Genomic DNA, 25,430 nt, shown 5'->3' on the forward strand with positions numbered 1-25,430 from the left:
AGATGAGAGCTAATATAGTGTGTTTAAATCTGGGATGAGTTGTTGACCAGCTGTGGTCTATGTGCAAAGATATCAAATGCTTTTTTTTGGATAATGTCAGTTCCAGCCTGCAACCCACATGTGGGTCAGAGGCAGGACCGAAGGCTGGCGAAAATAACCCATTTAATCTCTCGAAGCCATCTCTCTCCTGCAGTGCATTTGGTACAGTTGTCCTCTAACGATTTAAACATTTCAGAAAGTTCTGGGTGAGCTGGCTCCTTTTTCAGTGTTGCACGTCGGTCGACGCTGGTGGGAGGTTTCTGCCCTTCTGTCTGCACCAGAGAGGTAAATTAGTTAAGCAGAGGCACGAATTATTTGCATGCAGCTGAGGTGGCGAATGTGTTATCTTAACAGTAGAAGAGGAAATGGTTCTCTATAGATTATTAGTTACTGAAAAAGCAAAGGCATGTCTTTTGTTGCCACCACACCACTGGTCTGACTGTTGAGTAGATACGGATCAATATCCCCCCCTTCCTCCTCTCCCCCCTCGCTCTTCACATTTTCACTTAGGCTGAGGTGAAGAGGTTTCACTTTAATTTATGTCATTCTTGTATTGCCAAATGGCATGCCAGAGCAACTGAACCGGGCGTGATCTGACTCTCTGTTGTGTGCTCTCACATGCAATCCCCTCGTGGGAAAATGCTGAGAGAAAATGGAAATTTAAGCTCTGCACCTAGCCACTGTGGTTTTTTGGGTTTTTTAATAGTGCTTCGTCTGTAAGCTCCTTGGGGCAGAGAGAGTTTTTGTTGCATTCAGGGCAGTCGTAGCCCGTAAGTGAGGACTTCTAAATACTACGATATTGCAGATAGTACTATAAGCAACCTGTTCTCTCTACGAACAACAAAAATACATGCTGTTACATATCAGAGGATCTCAAAACACGGTACAAATATTAGTCTTACACCACAACTTGCACAAGTCTTGTACCTATTCTACAAATGAGTCGGGCGTTGTATGGGAAGGTCAACCGACTTGTTCCAGACCTCGCTACCAGTTAGTGAAGGTACCAAAACCAGAACCTAGCTGTCTTTCCTCCTGGGTCCCTGTCCTTGCTGCAAAACTTAGCTCGGGCCTTGAAATACTGAAATTTCTAGATTAAAAAAAATATCTTCAAATCTCCATTGTTCAGATAAGCTTAAACTTGGATACATTCCCCTGCTTAGATGCACATCCCTGCCTTAGGGTTTAGATTGAAAACTAATTTAAGAAAAACGAAATGCATTAGGAATGGCATCAACAGTCATTCCCAGACTTAAATATCCCGAATCTGGGGAAGTGAGAACCTGTAGCTGAACTCTGTGGCTGGGTCCACCCTGAATGTGTTTTTGGAGGCAGACTGACATGGGGTTGAGGTGTTCCCTTGTGGCTAACGGTCACAGAGGGAGTCAGCGGGCGGGAGGCCAGTGGCAGAGGACAGATTTAGGATGTTCATGTCTAACGAGGTTCTTGGAGTGTTTTGCAGGGGTGCGTGCTGCTTCAGGAGAACATGGCTGATGGTCAGGGAGGGCCCTTGTTTTCTGCCCTCCTTAATTTGGACGTGTAGCTGAGATTTTGAAGGATGCCAGAGAGCACTGTGCCTTCAGTATGATCTGCACCTTCGGCTCTTCAGCCTGCCTCTCTGTTGGGTGCTCACTAGCAGAATAAGGATGATAATTGCTGCTTAGACAGCAGAAGGGCCTGTGCCATGTTGCCCTCCCTTGGAGGGGCCTTGACTGCTTGTGAGCAGCAGGGCAGAGGGAGCTGTACCTGCAGCCACTGCTTCACCTCATCTCCTGGGATCCTTTTTGAGCTCGAGCAAGAAAAGTTACTGCAGCAAACAACACAGTCATTCCTGAATGTTGTATCTGGGGGGGGGATTAAAAACCTCAAGCAGATCTGAGGGAGGGAGGAAATCTGCACATTGCTCTTAGCTGCTATGTAGGTCATAACTTCATTTGAGAAACACTCAGGTATTTTACAAACAAGGCTCCTAGTGAATTGCCATGCATGGCACCCAAGAAGAGCAAAAGGAACCCAGGCGTCTCAGGGGATCTGCACTGAACTCCTCCCTAATGGCTCCAGATTCAGGGAGACATCTTCCTGCAGATTTCATCAGCAACTGCTGAGGCTGCAGTGGGGTCTCTCTCTGCAGGGAACAGGTTTTTCTTGAGGGCAATGGACCGCTGGGGCTGCTGCCATGGGGCCAGTGGCTACACAGGACCCCCAGGCAGGAGGAGCAGGGATGGAGGACATGGGGCACTGCTCAATCACAGCCCGTCTGGGGAGAGCGGGACATCGGTGCGTAGTCTGAAAGACGGGTGTTTTTAGCAAACAGATGTAAAGACAGCATTGCTCACATGAAAATCTGCTGCATGGCTGAGCACAGCAATTACTGTTTAGACCCTGAGCCTTTGGACCCAAACTAGAGCTGCTTCCCAACAGCCATGGAAGTACCTGCCCTGCCCTTCCCTTGCTGCTGCTCTAATCGTGGGCACAATTTTGGTCGGTGGTTCAAAGCCAGGCTTGTTCAGGGCCAGCCCAGGATGGAATGGGGACAGGCAATCACGTCCTGCAGCAGCCCGGTTGGCAGCAGCCAGGCCGGACCCCAAGTGCCGGGGCATCGGTGCCAGGGGCTGGAGAAGGTGGTGCAGGGTTTTAGGGCAGTGGGGATGTAGCAAAAAAGCCTCAGCCCCGGGGTCCCTGTTCTGCTCCCCCGGGTCCCAGCCAGGGCTTCTCGCGGCACTTGCGGCCCTCGAGGCGGCTTATTGCCCCACTGATCAAGGCGTGAGGGTTTTGGCAGAGGGATGCTCTGGTGAGAAAAAGCTCTCTGGTCATCACCTCACTCACTTTTCTGTGCTTAAAGTATATTTTCTCAGTTTGCAGTGTCAGGGGGCCAGGCGCACCATGAAGCTATTTGGATTCTGCATTGATAAGGCGAGTGCAAACTGTCCCCGCAGCTCTCGAGAGCAGAATCAAACTGAAACTTACCACTCAGAGTAGAAAACACATAACACCCACAGCTACAGACATGCACAAATTGCTGCAATATAGGTTAGAAAAGGAGCCCTGTTCTGCACCCTCTGGTCTCATTAAAAAAACACACACACACACACACAAAATCTTCTCTGAATGACTATAAGCACCAGAGCGTGTTCCCTCCTAAACACCCAACTAACTTGTAACGGCTTATTAAAAAGGCAAATTTTCACTTTTCATGTATCCTTGCTGCCTTTCACACCTGGTTGCAGTTTCTACAACATTTTTAACTTTTGTTTTTTTTCATGACCAGTTGTGAGTAAAGTGAGACCTCTCAGGGACGCCACCCAGCCTGGTTAACTGGGTCCCCGCCTGAGGACACGGCCCCAGGGCAGCCAGAAGAAACCAAACCCTCCCTGAACGGGGCTTTGGGCCTGATGAGAAGAGCAGATCTTGTCTGTAAAGATGCACAGGACCTGTCCTTTAAAAAAAAGAAGGGCCATCTGAATACGCAGGTAGACTAAGGATGGGGGAAAGCAAATATTGCCCGCAGTTTGCAGAGGGACAGTCTTCACGCAGAAAGTTTTGCCATAGAAAAGCTGCAGAGAAGCTGGGAACCAAGACTGTAATATCCAAGAAATCCCATATGGACTGCTGCCTGCCACGTTCCTCTTCCTGCCCAAAAGCTACTCCTTGCTTTGCTCACTTAAGTTAGGATTTACCATGTAAATCCTGGTAAAGGCAGGAACATCCTAACCCTAAGCCTGGTATCACATTGTGACAGCTGAGTCCTCAGCACGGGCGAACTCGGAAAGAGGTCTTCAGCCTTTGATTTTGCTGTACGCGGTTTCAATGTTGCCGGAATCGTTTCTCTTCCCAGCGCCAGTGCAGCCACTTTGGGGCAGGAATGCTGTAAGGAATCTCACTCGGTGCCTGGATAAGGAAATGATCAAGGACTTGCCTATTCACAATTAATGGGAAAAAAGAGCTGAAGGCCATTATTAATCATTGCACAATAAGGAAGTCACACTGGTTTGGCTCCCTTCAGTAGGGCTATTTGGTCACACCTACCTAAGTGGTTTGGCATCCCAACCATCTCCCTGCGCGCAGCCAGGGAGGAGGAGGAGGGAAGGGCCACTGAGCCAGTGTGCCACCAAGGTGCTTGGCCACCAGCTTGCCAGGCAGGGAGAGCTCTAAGTGCCCACCTCCCTTTTCCGGCAGGGGCAAGCATCTCTTTTTAGGGTTCTCTGCCCAATTCACACACCAGCGCTGTCCATCCCTGTGCTCTGGGCACAGGTTTCTGCCCCAAGGCCTGGCATCAAAAAGGAGCAGAATTTGACGTGTGCCCTGTGCTGGAGTTTCCTCCCTGCCAGCTGTGGGGGTCCCTGCTGCGGAGGGTCTCCTCCCAGGGCTGCATGCCACTCACCCAGTGACCACAGCTCCTCATCCCGCTGCTGGGCTTTTGCTCAAGGCCCTGGCTTAGCTCTCGTGTTCAGGTGCTGGGCTTTGGCTGGCACATGGGGCTGCACTGCCCTGCCCTATGAGAGGGTGTGGGGGGGTGAATTTTGTAGCAAGTGGCAGGACAACATTAGTATGGGATGAGCGACAACACTTCAAGCACCCTGGCTATGTTTCCGGTGCCTTTGCTAGGTGAGCTCACACGGGCTGAAGTTTGCAGAGCTGAACGGCCCAAGGCAGCTGAGCCCGTGCCGCCTGGAGCACGCGTGCCAAGGAAAGCATCACCTTACTTCCCCTGTGCTGGGCTTAGCTATTCAACTTGTGCCAAGCTGCAAGCTTTCATGGTGGGGGTATGGAGGCTTGGCTTTGAAGCAGATGAGCAGAGGTGATGTCTGCTTGCATGCACCTCTAAGCAATTGACCACTGATCACTCTAGCATAGGACAAGAATATGACTTTGCAGCCAAAGTAGTCACCAAGGCAGCAGGGTCTCAGTGAGAATTAGCAGGTCTCCTCGCCTTCCCTTTCCACTGTTGTTCCCAATCTCCTTCAAGAACAAGTGAAAGCAAAGGCCTGCAGCGTGTCGGCCACTCGTGACCCCTCAGCCATTGCCTGCAGTTGGTGAAAACATGGCCTGGCTGGGTGTGCCAACGTGCTAGTTGCCATCACCTCCAGGTGTTGCTGGTTGCAGGATGGCCCTTTTTCAGCATCTGATGAAAAATTAAACGCCTGTATTTTTGGGAAGCGTCCCATCTTTGACAAAAAGTCATGTTTTCCTGCTGTTCAGGCAGGACTGGTTAGTGCTGAAGTCGCCCAAATTTCCATCTGTGCCCCCCGCATCCCAGCGCAGGCAGCTGCCTTCTCCCTGCCAGTCTGCCCTGACCCTGCGCGGAGGAGGGAGACCTCCGCCTCTGTGCCAGGGGGGCTACCTTGATGCCATCAGTGAGTTTTTCTTAGGCCACTGTGATAGCTTGTGTTTTTCGGATACCTGCCCCGTGACAGGCACATTCCTCAGCCTCACCACATCCACTCAGCCCTGGCGCATGCAGTAATTAGCCAAGTGTTTCCTGGCTGCCTTTAATTACAGCCACAACTACTTCCCTCACTCTAACGTAACGCCTCTGAATGACAGCAAAGGTTTTGGGCCTCATCCCGCATGAAGCGCGGCCGCAGCACGTGTTGGGATGCCGCCGTGCACCGGCAGCTGCTTATTTGAACCCGAAGGGCTCATACCCCCTCGGTGAGTCACGTTTTTCATTTTTGACCTCAAGATTGTAATTGTCCATGCTGGGAATTAGCGGTGTCTCCCCAGCACCCAGCTGAGACATGGATTGTTACAAACCATCCAGAAGGGCAGGATCCTCCTTAAACCTGTGTTTGAGTCCATCTCAGCTTTAGTTTGCCCCTCCTGTCCAGTGGCAAAGCGGCTCAGCTGGCAAAGTCATGGGAGGAAAGTGCACATCACCTTCCCGGCCACATCATGGCTGGTCCCCCAAAATCCTCGTGCCGAGGGCGGCAAGGTGGGCACCCGGCCCACCCGCAGGCAGCCCATGGCTCTCTGCTGGGAGCATGCGGACGAGTTTTTCCCCCCCCTCCAGCCTCGCACCTTGCTACCGCTGTTGCGGTGAGCCGACCTGGTAGTGGTGGTGTTGCCACGGCTGAAACCCGCTGTATTTCTGGTCGCAAGACGCACCTTTGGCGGCTTCCAACCAGCTTGGGGGCTGCCAGAAACCAACGCAGCAGCTGCTGGGCTCGGCCTCGCGAGGCTGTGATCTATAACGTGCATTGTCTTTTTATGTAATGTGTTTTATTAAACATCTTCTAAAGCTTACAAGTGTCCCCAGGACATAACTCTCCAGCGCGACGTAATGCTTTGCCAAGTAATGAAGTATGATTTATGGCGGTAACGGTTATCCTACGGTGTGTTGTTTTTTTTTTTTTAAATTATTACAGCAATAGCTCTGTCGAATATAGGACTATAACATGCTGCATTTGGCACGTTTATGACAACAGTGCTCTGGTTTTCTTAACTCCACAGTTCGGTGTTGGCAGTATTTCAAATTCTTGAGACAGATGTTTAAATGAATTTTTTAAGAGGACAGTGAAATACTTTTAAAAACATCATGCGGCGCTGAGTGTCTCAATATGAGCAGGAACATTATTTCTTGAACGTTCAGGTAGGGCAGGGCAGCACATGGCCTCTCTGGTTTAGATCTCAGGGTAAACGATGGAAGTAGCAAATGGCGAATTAGTTTTTTCTGGGGCATCCTGGCCTGGTATTACTTTTTGGCTGAGGTGGCGGTGGGGGAACGGGCACGCGCCTGCCGCCTGGATTTAGTTCGCATTCGTGTCTCATCTGTGAGCAGCGAGACCAGATCCATGTTTGTTTTGAATGCAGTTCCCACCCCGGTGATACAGGGCTAAGTGGTCTCACACTGACATTTTTGAGTGTGTCATTGTGGTCCCAGCGGTTAGGGTTTCGGGCCAGAAATGACAATCATTTGGAAAAATGTAAATGAGAACCCTGGTCACGTATCTGCAAGGCATAGAGCATTCAAGTATTTCCATTGAAACACTAAAAATTGTGGGTTGTGTTTTTTTTTTTTAAATAAAATCCCTCTTTTTTTTAAGGTATTGGCTGAAAGTGAGAGCGCGGTGTAATGAACAAAGCCGTGGTATTCGGCTCCAGCATTGTTGTTTGGAACTTTCAGTCACAGAAAACCGGAGCCCACAAAGGCAGAAGCTGGCATTGCTGGAGCCATCGTCGCCCTCAGCGTAGCGCCTGCGCGCAGCTGGGAGGGGAAGGCGCCCCGCAGTCGGTGCCGAGAGATTGAAGACAAGGGAAGCGTCAGTAAAGCAATGAACACTTATATTTAATTTACATTTGACAATTTGCACATAAATAATGATGTAAACCAATACGTAAACATATGATAGTTCGTTGTTCTAGCAAAGTAAAAAGCCTGTTAACTTTGGTCAGAGTCTTTCTTAAGAGAGACAAAAAAAAAAAAACAAAAACCACCAAACCAAACCCCAAAACACTGTTGATTGTTGCTACATTCACATGTAAAACTTCTAAGGAAAGGGGGAAACAGTAAAGAGAAGTAACAATTCTTAAAGCTGATGCATATAAATTGTAAAATTTGTATCAAATACAAGAACACACTACAGGCAAATAATAGGAAAAGTGTGTGTCCAGTGACAGAGTAGTGATACTTTGGTTTATCCTACAAGTACGTACTATATTTATGACCTATTGCTACATTTAAAACATGTCAGCCTCACAATTTGCAGGAGTGGAAATGTAACGAACTGTAGTCCTTCAAAAGCTGTGTCGAGAGACTTGCATTTCAGGATCCTTTTTTTTTTTTTTTTTTTAACAGAAGGCATTAAAATGAAGTTTGCTGAGAAAAAGATCACCGAATCCTTCCTGGATTGCTGAAGTGGGCTGTATTAAAACTTGCAAGAACGTAACCAGACAAAAAGAGGGTATACGTGGAGGGGAGGTGTGTAATAATGCTACTTAGATTTACGCGAGTTGCCCGTGCAACTCGTTGATGGCAGGGCAGGACGAGACCGGGGCCTCATCCCAACTAACCTCCATCCTGCCCTTCGCTGTGTTCTGTGAACGCACCACGCACGGGTCATCGTTCGGCTTCAAGTTCCTTCAGCTCCGTTGTCTGGCTGTTTGCTCGCTGACCACCCGCCTCCTTCCCCCCAGGACAGGCTGCCGGGAGCGCGGGGGGCCGCCGGCCCCCAGCCTGCAAACGGCGCCGTTCCCGGCGACTTCGCCGAGGCGCCCCGCGTGGGGGCCGCGCCGCCACTCACGGCCAGCCCTTGTGAATTCGGGCTTCGCCTGGAGAGCTGCGCGCGCACGCTTGCAAGCGCTGAGCGCCTTGGTACAACCTTCTGGTTTCGAGGTCATTGGTAATATGCAAAACTGGATAACATTTGATTTTCACACTTAGATGAAAAATAGGTTTTATTACATGGTTTGGCTCACAACTTAAGTGGTATAAATATATATACATATACATATATAGTATAGTGGTATAAATATATCTATAAATATACATGTATTCTTTGCTACACCTCAAACGTCACCATATCATCTTTGGGCTTAGCAAAACAAAAAGATAAAAGGACGTGCATTCTATCTTTCCCTGTGCACATTTTGGTTTCTTCTCTAAAGTAGCAAAGCATTTAGATAAAACAGCATTGTCTGCACCACTGGACACAAGCACTGAGGTAATTGTTGTTCAACAACTTTGCAATGCCCTTTTCTTCTTTAATTAAATTAACCACAAAATGTACAAACACAAATACTGAGAAAAAGCTGAGTCGTAGAGGAAGGAAGGGGGGGGGGGGAAAAAGTATGTAAAGTATGTGCCAGGAAAGGACTTTGTTCCCCACTTCTACCCAGGCAAAGTGGGAGAGGAAAATACAAGTAAAACTGAACCCCTTCTTTCTCAGGGAGTCTGAACATCTTTTTTTTTTTTTTTTTTTTTTAATCCCGGGAAGGCTCCGGCCAAAAAAAAAAAAAAAAAGGAAGAAGAAAGAAGTCTGCCAAAACCCTCCTTTTAGGCAGAATATCAAGAATATTTGTGTGTTTGCTTTTAAACTGCTTTTGGAAACAAAAGAATGTAAGTGAGATTTTGTTTTGGAAGAGCCACTTGGAGCCGACGCATTCCTTTGGTCATAAAAGTTACACGACAACGTGTGGGGCCAGAGCTGTTCTCTAAAACCCTGCGGTACCGTCCGTGGCAGGCAGGTGCTCGCTGTGCCACATCTGTTCCGGGGAGAGCTGCAGGTAGAAGAACCTCTCTCCCGCCCCCCACCCCGAGAGGCCGGGGTAGCGGTTTCTTCCCTGCCGCTCTGGGGTTTGGGTTTTTTTTCCCTTTTCAATTCCCAGTGGGGTGATTTGCACATCAAAGGACACAGCATTTTTTTCAAACCAACGCATGGAGGATTCTGTTATGTCAAGCGTCCAACTCTGGCAATACAAAAAAAACCACATTTGTTTAAAAGACACCGGTACATAGAAGACATTTACTGAAACCCCAATCTTAGGTTCTTAAAACAGATGTGCAGAAAAAATATCTACAAAGAATGGCCATAAAACAAAAAATAAAAACATTTAAAGTAAAAATTACAATGAATTTTCCAGTCATTGTAAACATTTTCCTAATTATTGCTTTTAGAATGATTAATTGCATAATAAATTATGAAGTACTATCATTGAAAAAATAATTATGGATAGATGATTGTCTTTTAGTAACTGGCGAGGCAACGCACAGTCCTTTGCCTCTTTTTATGCCCTGAGAAAACAGTAACTTTGGAGTTCCTTCTTTCAGCTGGAGAGCGTAGGGAAACTACTGTAAGCCAAGATTGCTTTGCAGCATTGACACTATGTACAAGCAACTGCTACAGGCACCCTGACTTGCCAAGTCATAAATAAAAAAAAAAAAACAAAAAACAAGAAAAAATCACTTTGCCAAAAAGTCTTAAGGGTCCATTGGTTCAACTGTTTCTTGCTTGACCTTTACAGGTAACAGAGGTAGTGGGTGACCGTGAGGCAACTTCATAATTGACATATCTGACGACTCGTAAAGGTTGCATCCTGAGGAGATAAGTCCGTTTCCCAGGTTCCTCTGCAGAGATACTTTCAGATTAGCTCCTTCCATCTCCCTCCTGAGCATGGTGAGTATATCCTTCTCCACGATCGATGTTAGGTCAATATTGTCCTCCACTTCTTCCAACTTGTCGGCATTGTCACTGATGTCAAACTTCTCAATCTCCTCGTTGATGCGATTCAGGTCCTCCGTGGAGAGGCCAGAGGCGGGGGCGACGGGACAGTTGCCCTTCAGGTGGACCTGGAGGCTGCAGAGGTGAATGTAGCTCTTGTGGCAGTGGATGCATTTGTGGGGACGCTCCCGGGTGTGGAGACGCTTGTGCAGCTTCAGGTGCACGAACTGGGTGAATTTGGCCGGGCAGAGCTTGCACTGGTAAGGCTTCTCTCCGGAGTGGAGCCGCAGGTGCGTTTTGAGATTGCTGGTGCTGCTGAACCGCTTGTGACAAACCTAACGTGGGGGGGGGGGGGGGGGTGGCAGAGAAACAGTGAATGAGTGGGAGGGGATTTTATGGTTTAAATCACAGACACCTAGGAGGAGACGGCAGGATGAAGCAGCAGCTTTTTATATCTTCACACTTTCTCACAAGGGGAAAAAAAAATCCCCGCCTTTTTTTATTTAAAAGCTGCTGAAGAGCATTTTGAGTATGGCTGACAGCAAAGCTCTATCAGGCAGCTGTTGCTCTAGCAGACTAAAGGCAACCCTGCTGCCTCACAGATGCTGCTGCACCAGGGCTGGAAACGGCTGCGATACGGACTCCAGCCCCGAGCGGCCGAGGGTTTGTCGCGCAGCCCTTCCCACATGAGGTGCGGGCGGGCCCTGCCGTCCCTTCGGCCTCCAAGGGGAGTCGTCTCTGTGGCACACCACCTACCTGACACTCGTGGGGTTTTTCTCCCGTGTGTACCAGATAGTGCTTCTGGAGGTGAGCCAGCTGCGTGAAGCCTTTATTGCAAGTCTGGCATTTAAACGGTCTCTCTCCGCTGTGTACTCGGAGGTGCACCTAGGGAGAAACAAAGCAATTAACAATTTGCCGTTTCCAGTACTGCAACGAAAGCACTTTCAGATGTTTCCCAAAGTTAGCGGAAGACTCCCGTTGCCAAAATACAATGTTATCTAGTTAATTAGGTGGCGTCAGTATTAAAACACCGCCTTTACAACCACGCTGTCTTGCTGGGGGGGGGTGCTGTATTAAGCCCAGACTGATGAACAGCCTAACGAGCAAGAGAGGCCTGTCCCTACTCTTGCTAGAGAGGGAGAAACCAGAGCCTTCCAAGAAGGCTCGTGTCTTACTCTCCCCCGCTTACCTTCAGATTGGAGAGCTGGCCAAATGTCTTGGAGCAAACATTGCATTCGTACTTGATCTTCCCATTCTGCTTCTTCAGTGGGTATGGGAGGGTTTTGTAACCGGTCACATTCCTCTTGCTTTTAATGAGATTCATGGCTTCTTCACTGCCGGTGGCAGCCAACACCACTGAGGTAGGTTTAGGTTGCATTATGTGTTCTGAACTGGCTGCTGTACCAGCTGTGGGTGACCCGCTGGTGGGGCTGCACGGCTTGTCCTTCATGCTGGCGGCAGCGCCCGTGATAGAGAAGGCACTGTTAGGTGCTGGTATGAGGAAGTCTCTCGGATGATCAGGCTGCAGCAATCGACGGCCTCCTTCACTGGGCAATGAACTGGGGAGAGTGGCAGGGTTCAACACGTGGTGGGAAAGGCTACCTCCACTGAGCAGGTTGCCATACAGAGGATACATCCTTGGGAAGAGATTGAAATTGTTGATGCCATTGATATTGTTCAAAGCGCTCAGGTTATTACAGCTCATATTGAATGGAGGTAACAGGAATTTGGGGTAGTGGGGGTTATAGGATGGTAGAAAGGCAGGTGGAAGGTGGCCGGGGGGCGCGTATCCAGGATAAGACCCCAATCCTTCTGAGCCGTACGATCCGTTCAAGTAAGAGTACGGCTCTCTGTGCTCTTGGGAAGTAGGTGCCAGAGGCGAAACCGTGACCCCTGGACTGCTGTGAGGGCTTGAACTTTTTAAACTTTGGTCTGGGCTGCTCCTCCCAGAAGGACTCGGCGTAGTAGACGTCTGTATGGGCGAGTGAGTAATGTAGCTGGGTCTGTCCAGCCCATACGCTAAGGAAGCTTTCAGATAGTCTTCTGGAATGTGAGGTCGGATCGGGTAGACAACTCGAGGGAAGAAACACCTCTCCGGGCTATAGTTCTTACGCAAATCATCCAAGTCTTTTTCTGGAGTAACTGGTGAAATGGTGGTCTGGAAGAAATCTTTTCCTTTCGGAGGATTGGACTCCATTTTCAGGATTTCTTTCACGCTGTGCTCCTTCTTTGGGATGCTTTTCTGACAGAGCTCATCTTTATCAGCACTGTGCTGCTTTGGATTAACGTGGGTTTGTGCTGAAATTCAAAGACAACGTAATGATTATTTAGATACGCCACGGCCATGATCTCTTTTCAAAACACAGTCTAACTCCTGCAAGTTTAGTGGGAAGGAAGGGCCGCTCTCGGAGATGAGCAATCATTTAACTCGCCAAAAATACTAATTTCTGCATGAAGAAATGCCTGCTGGTATTAAGTGTTAATAAAAAGCATTGTTAATTTAAGGGACATCAGCCAGTACATAGAGATCTGGATGATGATTCATTTGCAGGGTGCTAGTCTCCACTTGGCAAACTGATTTCACCTTTCTTTCCCCTTGAATTTGACTAGCTTCGCTGTTGAACGTCTATTTAAGCAGCATTTCTAATAAATGTGGTAACAAGCACTTGTTCACAGTACAGGTTTAACGCAAGGACTTTGCAGAACCCAAGCTCCCAGAAATGTTCCTCAGTAAAATAACAAGGCGTGACAAGGCTTTTGCCAAACCACAGCAGTCACTTCACCAGCCAGTTCAATTACTTACAGTACCAAAAAACCCATGGCTGGCTAGGATGAAAGCCTTCTTCAAAGAGAAGGTACTCTCCATCAGTAAACAGATCATTACTCATTAAATATACTGCTTAGGAACATCTACAACAAAGCAGACTATTTACTGCAGATTTCTGTGGCATTCAGTCTATGCAAAACTCCTCTGCTTACAGCTGTACTTTATAAAAAAAATGCTGAAGCAAAGCAAAAGAAAGCAAGACTGGTTGGCTCCAGCTTAAGTTGAAATGTACTTTAAAAAAGGGGGGGGTGGTGGCAAAAGAAATACGCATTTAGAAGGAAATAGGAGCTAGCATCCACTGCACACACTGTTAGGCGCATACACTGTTTATTTGCATTCAAAGACTCTACCTTGTTATCTGGACGTAATATAATATAAACAGTACACTGAAAGATGTCTTCCAACAGAAAAAGCAGTCTGCTTTTATCTAATCTCCCAAAGTTAATAGTTATATAATCTAGAAATGACGACTTGTAAGATTATTTTCTTATAGGGGAAAAACTACAAGAAGGTTTCATATTCATGGTTAGTTATGTGCAAGGTTTTCCATCAGGAGGTACCAGTCAACGCCGATAGGTATGTGACTCAAAAGTATCGCAGCCCTTTAGCCAAATTTCTACTTTTGTGACTGACTGTTCTTGCTTCACTAACTGGGGTGAGAAACAGTTGTTTCTTATTTTTGGAGGAGCAGCGAGGAAGATGGGAACAGGCAATGACCACGCTGCTTTCAACACGGATTCTCTGCTTCACTATTCACTACTCTGACGGAATCTATCATTTGGCAACATTACCCTAAAAGGCAACGAAACAGCCATTAATTAAATGTACCCAAGAAAACAGCTGTTTTCAAAGCATGCTCCTAGTCACAGCAACCCACTTTTACAGTAGCATCCTCTTTCAAATGGCATGAGACTCATAGCAAGCAAATTTATTTTGAGATATGTGGGCAGTTTGTGTATTTTCAAGCTGCGATGAAATGCAGTTGAATACAGTTATGTTCAATTAAAATATTTACGATAAAACATAGGGCATGCTGTAAAGCAAGCACGTAGACACGTAAGTGCGCAGACAGCTTCCCAATCTTCTCTTGATGTTACAGTTTAATACAGGGCTGTTTCAAAAATAAATTAAGAGTGTGCTGTTTCATCTGGCATTAAAAATCACCTACTTTCTTTTGTCATTTTTTCTGTACTCATGGACTGGCAACTCATTTTCTAAATGTCCACCCAGATTTTTGGGTATAACACAGAGGTCCTCCTAGGTTCAAGAAGCTCCACAATGGCACTGTGGATAATATTATCTACATCTTCTCATCAGCTGCCTATCACCATGCCAGTGCCTCAGAGCAAACATTCCCGGCGACGCTATCAGCATCGGGAAGTATCGAGACCGGGAAGTATTGAAAGCTGGGCCAGGGGTGGGGAGCAGGACTTGTGAAGCCTTGCAGCAGAAAAAAAATAAATAAATACTACCTTATCAGCCCCATATCAGTTTCTCAGCAGGGTCTGCTGAGCAGGAAGTTCAAATTGACACTTTTCTCTTTTAAACAAAAAAAAAAAACATACAGGGGGAGGGCAAGAGGAAGGAGAAGTGCTGGCGCTGCTGGAAAAGTAATAGAGAAACCAGGGCCACTTCAGCTGGAGGAATCGCTCCTACTGTCACAAGGTTAAACGTCAGGGTGGGGACATACGTGCCTTATGTGCCGGGGCAAGTCCGTGAGTGACAGAAAGGAAGCTCACACTGAGAATGTAACTTTCTTTGTGCAACAGGCCCACGTCCCCACTTGACAGACTAAAGATAGTGGTTCTTTCCTTCCCTTCGAGGTTCCCGGTAAAGCCACCCCTCCTACTAATTTCCATGTGTAGACAGAAGTTGAAATATCTAAAGATTATTTTCCAAGTCTAACTGTGACAGCTCTCATTAGTTTGCAAGCTATCTTTGATCCATAAAACCCTTCTTGGCTTTTTCCCCTATTACCTGAGCACAAGGGACACTTGGGAACACCAGAGAGATCAAAACATAAACAAGCGTGTCAGCACCGTGTAAAATAAGAGAAGGGGCCAAGGAGAGGTTCTTATGTTTTATACTGGACGTGGATTTAAACCAGGACTGAAACTGACTGAGAGGTTTACAACCTTTCTTGTTGCTCTTAAAGGAGCCACACTTCAAAGTCAAGGAGATATATTTCTTACAAACATTATTTGTTTTTAACTTGTGATTTTAGATTTAAGTTCTTACTGATCACAACGTCTCCCTCTCACTCTTGAAATACATTTCTCCCTCCCACCCCCATATACGTGTATACACACTAAATATAGGTACATACTCTTCCAAGATCTGTCTAGTTTCTGTGGTCAGAGAGACACACAGAAAAGAGGTTCATGACAAAACAAGAACGGTGCAGCTGCATTTGTAAGTTACTGATCTGAGAGGGGGGGAAGAAAGAAAAAAACCCAGACGTGCCTCTTTAGGAGCCTGATCCACTTCTCACTGAGGTCAACAGATTATTTGCTCAGATCTGAGATCAGTGAGTGCGTGCAAGAGGAAAAGGGACAAAACTCCTGTTACTTTTTAAGTACTAATAAAACTTGAGCGGAGGGGCTGCCTGAAGTCACTCCAGTGTGGGTGTTCCAGCTACAGACTGCTGCACCGCTGTAGGCTTTGCTCTCATTTCTTGGGCTCCGATCTGTAGCCCGAGAAAGACTTCATAAGAACAATGATCTGTTTTTTCTAAAAACTTGGAAAACGGTTGTAGGCAGACAGTACTTTCAATAGTAATTTCAGGAGTGAGATGGTACTGAACACTTTGAGCGGTGGAGCCTAATTATGCCGATTCACATTTTCGATCTAAATTAAGCACCTCTTTTGCTAGTAGAAAGAGAACCTCGAAGTTGTGAAGCAGGCAAAACAAAGAGTGTTTCCACTCAAAATGAGAATGGAGACCAACATTTAGAAGTATATAATTTGATCATCTGTTTTCTAAATGTGTCCAAGGCAGGGTGACATGCCTTTGAAAACATTTTGCTCAGAGAAGTTCTTTCAGAAAGCCTTCAAATAATCCTCAATATTAAGTCAACTTTAGCCCCCCAATTCTGGTTTTGTGAAGACAACCTTTCATTTCATTTCAAAATCATTTTCCTGAGCCCTTTTGAAGATTCCAGGAGGCATTTTTTTAAGCAAGTGCAGATGTTTCCTCTCAACCCAAACAGAAAAGCTTCAAAACCAGAAAGTGAAACTGCCCATAAACAAAAGGGAAAGCAAGCAGCACGGCTTAGCTAATGGCCAGCGTGTCAGGGCCAGCAGGAAGAAGGAAAGAATAAACCACATTTAAGAAACAGCATTAAAAAGTTAATCTTCATAGAATCCCAAAATATTTTCAAAACTACCTCATTAAACCTGTTAATGAAACAAAGATTGCCGAATGTTTTGTAGATACGCAAACGGTCTCCCCCTCGACTCAAACTTTTTTCCTGAAGGTTGACCAAAAGATGTCACCTGCCCGTACTTGACTGAGGCGACAAACATGGACATGAGCAGCAGGAAGTTGCATCATATGATTGCAATACATGAATATTATTATCAAATAGTCACGTCCTGAGTCAATGCAATTGTTTGGGGTTTTGAATTTTTTTTTTTTTTAAACTGTTAGCCTCTCCACCCTCCATCGCAAAATAATCTTCGTATGATGAGGTAGGAATGAAATGCTAAACTATGTGGGACCTCGAAGCAAATTTCCTTGGTCTGTTCGCTAGTCCAAAAATAAAATATCACAGACTAAAAATCAATCTGAAGTCCCAGCTGAATGAGGTTAAGCACATTTAACAAGTCACTGAAAATTATTTTTTGGCCAGCCAAATATAGAAATCTTGTGCCATCGCACTTAGAACCATTTACTGGACAATGGCACCATCCAAAGGTGACGTATCTCACATCTTGATAGGAAACAACATCAGTGGCCTCAAAACAGGCAGGAAGGAGAAGGAGATCATTCGAAACGAGACTGAGCTTCCACTGCTGGGATAATGCGGAGTCTTGGCTCTACCATTGTTGTGCAATTCCCTGCAGGCACTTCAACATCCACTCGAAGTTATGCAGCTCCACTCAGAGCTAATCACGGCCGTGAAGGTAGGTGTGTGCTTCAGCATCTGAAGGACTGGGTCAAAGGCCCCAATTCAAGAAAATACAGAGGACAGGGTTAAACCCATAACTAAGTAAATGCCTAATTGATATCTTGAATCTGGGTGCTTTCCTTCTACGGCACAAATGAACTAACGCTGGAGAAGTTACCTTTAATTTGAAACTTTGCTGTTCAGAGACAAGTAGCTGTTATGTGGATGTGTAAATATATTTATGCTCTAAAGTGGTGGTTCTCTCATTTTTGAGGCCACTAATTACAGGAAATAAAACCAGAGAAATTCTCTGATACATTTTTCCCCAGAGGCCCATCCCGCTCGGGTGCTTAAAGAGGAACTGAGGTGCTGAACTTCAAGACCGCGATCCCCAAACCCCTGAGGCACCTAAAGCAGCTGCCTATATTTTAAGTTGGCAAGACTGAGGCCGCGCTGGAAGCTCTCCGTAGGTGTGTGTCGCAGATGGCCTCTCCTGTGCCGACCAGGCAACCAGCCAAGGCACAGCTCTTCCAAAGCCTCCCACGGGCGCTGGCATGATCTGCACGCCCAAGATGCGGTGGAGGGAGGGAGCTGGGTGCAACACACCACAGCCGTGGGCTGGCAGTGCTGCACACTCACCCGGGCGCACGTCCCAGCGGGAGGGAGCCCTGACTTCAGCCTGCAGTGGGACCTGGACCCCGACTTTCCCTCCTCTTCCTCAGAGGGTGCCAAAACCAGCAGCCAGGAGCTGGGAGAGGCAGTGATGCTCGCCTGCTTCTCTGAGGGAAGCTGTGCCACTTTAAACACCCAATTATTTGTGATCCATTTGGCTGAAGAGGGCTTTCCAAACTTTCTAGCAGGCAAAGGAGGTGACTGTTGGGGGGTGCCCCCAAGGAAGACTGTGTTAAGATGTTTTGATGGGGCAAAGCCCCCCAGTCTGCAGCAGGTGCAGGATGCCAGCTATCTGGGGATGAACCTTCTGCCCTGTACGCAGAGATAAACGCAGTGTGAGGACACTTTGGCCAGGCTTGCTCTAGAGAGGCAGCAGGATGTTTGCTCATTTTAGATTTAGCTAGAAGCGGCCTGAGAGGAAGGGAAAGAAGAAAACTGAACGATGCTGACATTCGCTTTAAACTGATCTGGTTCCATTACTAATGCTGGGAAAACCATCCCCGCTCACTCTGTTGCTACAGGGCCTTCAACAAATAAGCGTCTTTGGGAAACCTCTGGATTTTTTTTCCGGACTTTTCAAGAAAGGGCACTGAAACTTTGAAAACCTCAACCCTTATGGTACCTGTAGGGTTTCTGGCCTAACTGCAGGCCTTAGGCTTGAATGTGCTTGACACAAAGGTAAGGGGAAAAGATAAAAAAATAAAAAAGGGAGCTTTTTTTCATGTTTCTGAAATGCTATTTTCTTTAGGTGGAAGGGACTAACATAAAATATCTAAATGGTTTAAACAGAGGTATCTTTAAAAAGAAGAAAGTATATTTCGATCTCAGCAGCTAGAAAGATTGCTCTTTCGAATGTTAAGGCTGACCTACACAATTGTTGCTCAAGATCCTGCCTCTTTAAATCCACACATCGAGCTTACTTTTACTATGATTCTGCGTGTGCCCAGTCACCCCCAGTTTCAACCCGAGTAAGAGTAATGAGGTAATTAATTGACACTTCACAAATACATTCCTCGCTACTTCTGCAAGGCGACCTAAGATGCCAGCAGATGCAGGAAACTGAGGCTGCGTTTGTGTATCCTCCTAGCTAGCGGCCAAATGTGTCTGGCCAGATCTTTGCAAACTCCTCATCCCCAGAAACCCTTAATGCTGTTGTCTCATCCCACCTGCAGGTCCCACCGAAAAGCCAACAGTTCATCTTATCAGGAAATAAAACTGCACAGCAAGTGGTGAAATTATATACGTACAAAGATGACAGAATCAGTGAGGTGGTTTTTTTTTTGAATAGGGAATATAGCAGCATAGGACATCCCCTCCCTCTCTTCCCTCTGCCATTAAGAGAAAGCAAATTTTCTTCTATAATTTGTTACATATAGTAGGGAAAGACCAAAAACTGGTGAAAGGATGACATCCATGGAGGATAGCTGTACTTTTGATTAATCTGAATGTGTGACATCATTTTCATGATGCGGGGTTACTTTTTAGCTCTAATGATCCCCAAAGTAACACTGATATTTTATAACCCATTATTTGTTGCCAAATAACAGCAAATGGCCCTTTTTATAAAAAAAACCTGCATGCAATTTTTCCTTCAAATTTCAGTGTAGGAGCTGGCAGAAGGACAAAAGAATGCTCTGCTCTATCTCAGAGCAGCTGTCAGGAGGGGAAGCAGCCTGAGAGTCGAATGAGAAGTCAGCAAGAATCTCTCCGTCTCTTCAAGGGGCTCTGGGTGAGGTACTAGGCAGTGATTAAGCTATGAGTAAAGCGCTGAGGCTGGAAATGGTCAGAAACCACAGAGGAACACAGAGGTAGACTCCTGGAAATACCTCTTCCCCTGCTACCAGTACTATTATTTTTGAACAGAAAATGAAAGCTGCGATTAACAGGGACAAAATACACTGAGCTTAAAAAACAAGTAACCAGATGAGAAGACCGCAGGAGGTTTGCTCCCATAAGATAAGTAAGTGCAGATGCAAGGCTCGAAGAGCATTATGCAGTCAACATGCGTTTTGTCAGACACCTAGGCAGAGTCATGGTATGTGGCCACTTCCTTGTACAGTGAGGGCAGCCCTTTGGGAGCACTTTGGGACAGCCTTTAGTAAATGCTATCGAAGCAGATTTTTGCTCAACGCACTACAAGATCTGGACTTGGGAAGTCTGAGAGTGAACCAACATCTATGGTTCTGAAGGCAGAGGATATATTCAGGTTGTTTGTCCAGAATTTCATCAGATAAGATTCAGATTGTAAATCACTAACTGTTCAGATTTTTTATAATCTGTTTACATTTGAATGGGCACAGGGAACTCATTCCGTTGTGCTGGGTTTTTTAATTCGTCTTTTCCACTCCGAGCTACCTACAGTGACACAACAGATGATGCAGCTGTATAATTATACAACTTATTATTAGAGCGTATAGGCAGAAGAGACATTACTGGCATTCCTTGTTTATACTGTAATCCACTTACTGAGGTTCATCATTGTCAGCTCTCTGGAGAAGGGATAGTGCAGCCTCTCCGCAAAGTCTCGGCAATACCACACAAGCAGCTCTTGGTTGGCAGGGATGGGCTTGATGGTGTAGAAGTAGATGTTCATTCCATTCTGGCAAGCAGCCAAGTTCTGTTCCTGAACAGAGTAGCCAGGATTTACATAACGCATCCAGTTGCTCTTGTCCTCATTAAATCCATCAATGAAGTGGTGAAGCTCGCCACTTGAATAGATCTGGAATAGAGAGGAAGTGCCTATGAATATATATATGCACAATACGCACACGTGCGCACAGAGTCCAGAGGGGAAAATTGATAAGCTTTTTTTTTAAACAAGATGGTATTACTGCAGAAAGAATTCAAGCTGGGTCGCCCCCTTGCCAACTATGGTATCTTCTGCATTAAGAAGAGAGATGCTTATTGAAAGGTAAGACCACAGTCACCTCTTCCATTTCTGCTTAGCCTCTGTGGCTCTGCTAGCATGGACAAATCAGACCCAAAATCCGAAATGCAGAGCACTCTCCCTGCGTGAACAGTCTACCTTAGAGCCCTTTTCCTGGTGGTAATGATCAACAAGTGGGCGATGCTAATGACTGCAGGTCTGAGTGCATGCTTGCATTAATGCTTTGAGTCACCTGGCTTGTGCTACGTCAGAGTCTTCTCGCCTTTTTCTATGGCCTCTGTACTTGCAGTTTCCTACCACCTCCGCCCAAAGGTTTAAACTATGCAAACATCCTCCACCCCCCCACCCCCACCCCCCGAGTCCTGAAGCAACACTTGCTCATAGATGGACTGTAGTCCTTTTGTAGAAAGGCTGGGTGAGGCAAAGATGAACTTCACCTGCCGTAACTTAACGAAGACTTGGAGAGGGGCCAGCCGATGACAAGTCACTTCTCCTATCAAGGGACACGTTGTGGCTTGTCCGCAGAAATGAAAGAAAACATGAATCTAAAAACTGCTCAGCAGCTTGGGGGGAAACAAGCCCCAGTCACTGAGAGAAGCTACTGTTCCTTAAAGTGGTAAGAGTAAGACAATTATTAAAAAAAACAAACAAACAAACAACAAAAACCAAAAACACAAACCCAAGAAAAATCCAGGAGATGTTTGTTAAAGACACATCCCTTTCAGCAGGAACAAGCTCCACGCTGGATGAAATGGGGTTCCTGGGTTTCACAAAACAAATGACGGGGCAAAAGCCAGACCTTGAAGTGAGAGCAGCTCGCACCAGCGATGTACCTCGCTGAGCAGGAAATGCCTTTCCGAAGGGGGGACAGAGCTTATCTCAGGGGGAAAACACTCCACAGTGTGTTCCTGTCTCTGTGTCCACACCACTGTGTTTCACGTGTACCTGGCCAGGCAGCGCGCCCTGCGAGCACCCGCTGGCCAGCCAGGACCTCTCATCTCCCCAAGAGAGCTGCCGGCGGAGAGGGGCAAGGCAGCCTGGCCCTTTAACGTGGGCCGTAAACACCAGAATCACTTTCTTTAAGAGTAACTTCCTGTAAACTGAGAAGGGGGAAATATATGTGGCCTCATCAAAGCAGCTTGCGAGAGATTTTGCGGTGTGTTTGTTATGAGAAAATGGAAGGGAGCTGGGCGAGCTGTGCTGCATCAAGAGGAGCCTTCGGGTTTCTCTGCTCACCCTGGCTCGCAAACTTCCAGGAACACGGGGCTCCGGCGCTCGACGCCTGCAGCCGTTTCCCAAACCATCCCTCCGTGGCTCCCACAGCAGGACCACGGATGCTGCCGGTCACCGTGCTCCAGGGCGAAGACACCCCACTGGGGTCACCGTGTTCCGGCTCTGGGGCGAGGGTGCCCCACCAGGCTCCCACCTATTCTGGGGAAGGCGAGACCAGATGTGCTGAGTCACGGCACGGTTCCCAGAAATGACGTCAGCCCCCGGCGGCCCTGCTCCCCTCGTGCACGGGCAAGGCGCAGGCAGCGTCCCCCCGCGCGCGCAGCAGATGTTCCCGCTCCTGCCAGCAAGCCCAGGATGCCTTTAATAACATGTGGGAAGTTATCTCCCACAATTTCCTTCGCATATGCAAGCCTGTTTCAGACCCCTAGGAAGGAATTCATTTTCGGTGCAGCATCGTGTCTTGAATGAATCAAGAGATTATAACAGGGAATTTAACGATGCTTAGATGGCTCCTAGGATATTATTTCTGAGGATCCCTCTGCATTAAGGCTTAAAGTCACATCATGGGAATGATGTCATCTTTCTTGCTGCAATATATGAATGAAGTCCTGCAAGATGGTTAGCAGCCCCTCTTCCCAATGTTTGCCATCTTACTAGCAACTGGCGGGGCTAGGGCCGGCATACCAGTCTTCCTACCCTGGACACAAGCTCCCGAAAAATTTGGCTTAAAGAAAAATTTTTGTAGCCTTATGAATGTGGAAACAGTCGCCTGCTCTGTAAAAACATTCATGCAAATAACTGCCTGTGCAATGCTGTATTGCATCGCACAAAGGTGATCTGAGAAAACCAAAATTATGCAATTAGGTAGGAAGAAAGGGGTGTGGGGAATGCTGGTGCTTGCCCTGGGTTTCACCTGGATATGAGGTCAGGATATTGCTAAGGCAGGCAGGCACCTGGGCACAGAGGCTTGGATATACTCCCAAATCCACTGATTTAGACACAAGCTAATGGCTAGAAGGCAGCAAAACAAATCCATGGAAGGAGATGGGGCTGAAGGAATGTTCTCTAGCAATTAATAATGGGTCTGTAAAGGAGACTAAGGATTATGTCAACTGATAAGCTGGAAGCTTATTCCCCAGCACAGACTTCCCAAGCCAAAACAAGTCAGCTGGTGCTCCCTTCCAGGTTACACTACGGAGTACAAATTAGGCACCACCTCTAGCGTTTGTCTGTCATTAATGTATTTTTCTCTTCACTAAGATCTGTGGGCTGCTCTTTTAACACTTTCTGAAGTGGACTAGAAAAGTTTATGTCTTGAATGATATATGCTGAAGACCACCCCCACCATGTTACAGCAGTTCTATTCAAAACCCAGGGGAAAATGTCAAAAATGTATCATAACTCCAGAGTAAAAGATGATGCAGTACTTTCACAGCTTCTTCACAGCTGGAAAAATCAAGGATACGTGACATTTGCGTAAACAAGAATGACTTTCCACTGTGAAGAAATGCAAAATAACCTGTCCCTACAGCAAGCAGCAGAACTATTTCTTTACACAATCAAGTACCGATCCGTTTCGGAAGACAGAGCCGGGAAGGGCTGTGCATCTCCCCTGCTCTCTCCACCCACACAGTCCCTACATCCGAGACAGCCAGGCTTTGACTTGGCTTAGTTCACCCCACTGGCTCTGTTCGTGCCTGGCAGTGTACAGAAGTTGCCCCCTTCGTTCACACAGGTCTGAAGCAGGAAGTGACCCAGCTTCTCAGCTGTACTCATTTAGTGATCTGCTTACTGCAACAACATGGTGCTGTTTTTTCCTGCTTACCCGCCAAAAGTATTTTCTGTTCGCATTCTTGGGAACCGTATCGCTGGTATAGATCTCTCCTACCAGGGGTCCAAAGCGCGTTCCTTTTGGGATGTACTCTTTGCTTATAACTCCAGTGACCTACAAGAAGAGCAGCAGAGGATCAGTCCATCACCAGTAGAAATCGAGAAGTCTTCCTTCCTCTCCCCTGTCCCCCGCCTGAACTCAACAAGGTAAAGCAACAGATGCCATAAATTTTAGTGACAGCTCAGCAAAACAGAAATATATTAACAATCCTGTTGGATATCGTATGACCAGCTGTGTTAGATACTAGCACCTTACCGAGACATATGGAAGCCAAAGAGGAACACTGCCTGAAAAAAGTGTTTTGTGGAAATACTTTTACAAGAAACAGTATGCTGAATGTACAGAGACCGTCAAATATCTTCAGAAGTTATTTCTCCTATCAAAGGCAACCCCAAAAGTCTAGTTCCAGCAAACATAACTATTCAATAGCTATCAATCACTTCACTGCTACAGAGCTCGCTTTTCTAGTAAGTTAGGAACTGGAATGACTGCTCCTCCAGATCAAAATGAAACCTCCCCTCCACCCCCACCTTCTTCGCTCTATACCCGTCCTGATAGCTAAAAGGAGAACAAAAAAAAAACCGACCTACAATTCTCTCACCCGCATACAGTGGCATACAAAACAGAATATGAAATGGCTTTGGGACATGTACTCACAGATCACCCTCTTTTATATAAAAGGAGGCAGCAGTTCCGGTAACATATGTCAAGTGGGTTTGGTCAAAAAGGCGTAAGGGTTTTGATAAAAATGCTCCACTATGCTAGGTCTAAGAAATGTATTCTAGTTGTTCAGCTTCCTTCTTGACAGTAATTATACCAAAAAAAGTCACTGACCACAAATCAGGAAGCAATTCATCATTATTCAGAAGAACGTGCCTTGGAGTAACCCTTTGCAAAACACTGCTGAGTTATTGGTTTTGTCTCTCTCTGTTCCTCACCAGTCGTCTTATATTTAATGTATCCAAACAATGTTAGAAAACCAACAATTTTGTAAACCAAAACCCCCAAGACTTTGCAGGATTGATCCTGTTGCTCAGACAGTGGAAAAAAAGGAAGGTAAAAAGCCCGTTTGGTATTATAACCAAACTTTCATGGCAAAATGCATTCATCTTATCCCTTTCACACATCTTGCTGCTTGTCTTTCTGCTCACCAGGATTTCAGAAAAAAGACAGAACAGCAGAAGCAGCTGACAAACACCAAGCATTGGGATTACTGCTGTCTGTAACCCTGTAAGGAATCAACCTTCTTACCAAAACAGATTAGCACCCATCGGACCCTGCAGACACCTCACTCCAGTGAGCATTTCATTTTCTTCCTAACAGTCCTTTGCAGCAAAGGTATGGTAAAAACCCTGTAGTTTGGTAGGGACTGTAGACTTCACAAATTAGCTAAGCCTTGTGATCTTCTCATGCTACATCTTCTGTTGTATCACCCTTGGTGTGAGAGAGGGAGAGAGATGGACAGAGAAATACTTACCTGTGTATTGGTCAAGATTAAAAATCCCAGTAAACAACTAACGCCTATCATAATTCCATGTTAAATGTCAAAATAAAGGGGACAAACAAGAGCCATGGAATCAAGGAGGTAATCCACCCGGAAACAGACTGCTGGGTG

General features: G+C 46.5%; 1 protein-coding gene across 4 annotated transcripts in view; it reads right to left on the reverse strand.

Annotated features, from left to right (window-relative positions):
* Positions 1–7,303: 7,303 nt before the first annotated feature.
* Positions 7,304–25,430, reverse strand: part of PRDM1 (PR/SET domain 1) — a 102,474-nt gene continuing 84,347 nt past the window's right edge. For all 4 annotated transcript variants that reach the window (XM_064447534.1, XM_064447532.1, XM_064447533.1 and 1 more), the window contains 5 exons: positions 23,750–23,869; positions 20,271–20,523; positions 11,386–12,494; positions 10,953–11,081; positions 7,304–10,531 (listed from right to left, as the gene is read on the reverse strand). In XM_064447534.1, coding sequence (XP_064303604.1) covers positions 9,956–10,531; positions 10,953–11,081; positions 11,386–12,494; positions 20,271–20,523; positions 23,750–23,869 — 2,187 coding nt within the window. In that variant the 3' untranslated portion in view covers positions 7,304–9,955. The remainder of the gene's footprint in view (positions 10,532–10,952; positions 11,082–11,385; positions 12,495–20,270; positions 20,524–23,749; positions 23,870–25,430) is intronic.

Source organism: Phalacrocorax carbo, chromosome 3 (genome assembly GCF_963921805.1).
Source record: "Phalacrocorax carbo chromosome 3, bPhaCar2.1, whole genome shotgun sequence".
Classification (NCBI taxonomy): Eukaryota; Metazoa; Chordata; class Aves; order Suliformes; family Phalacrocoracidae; genus Phalacrocorax; species Phalacrocorax carbo.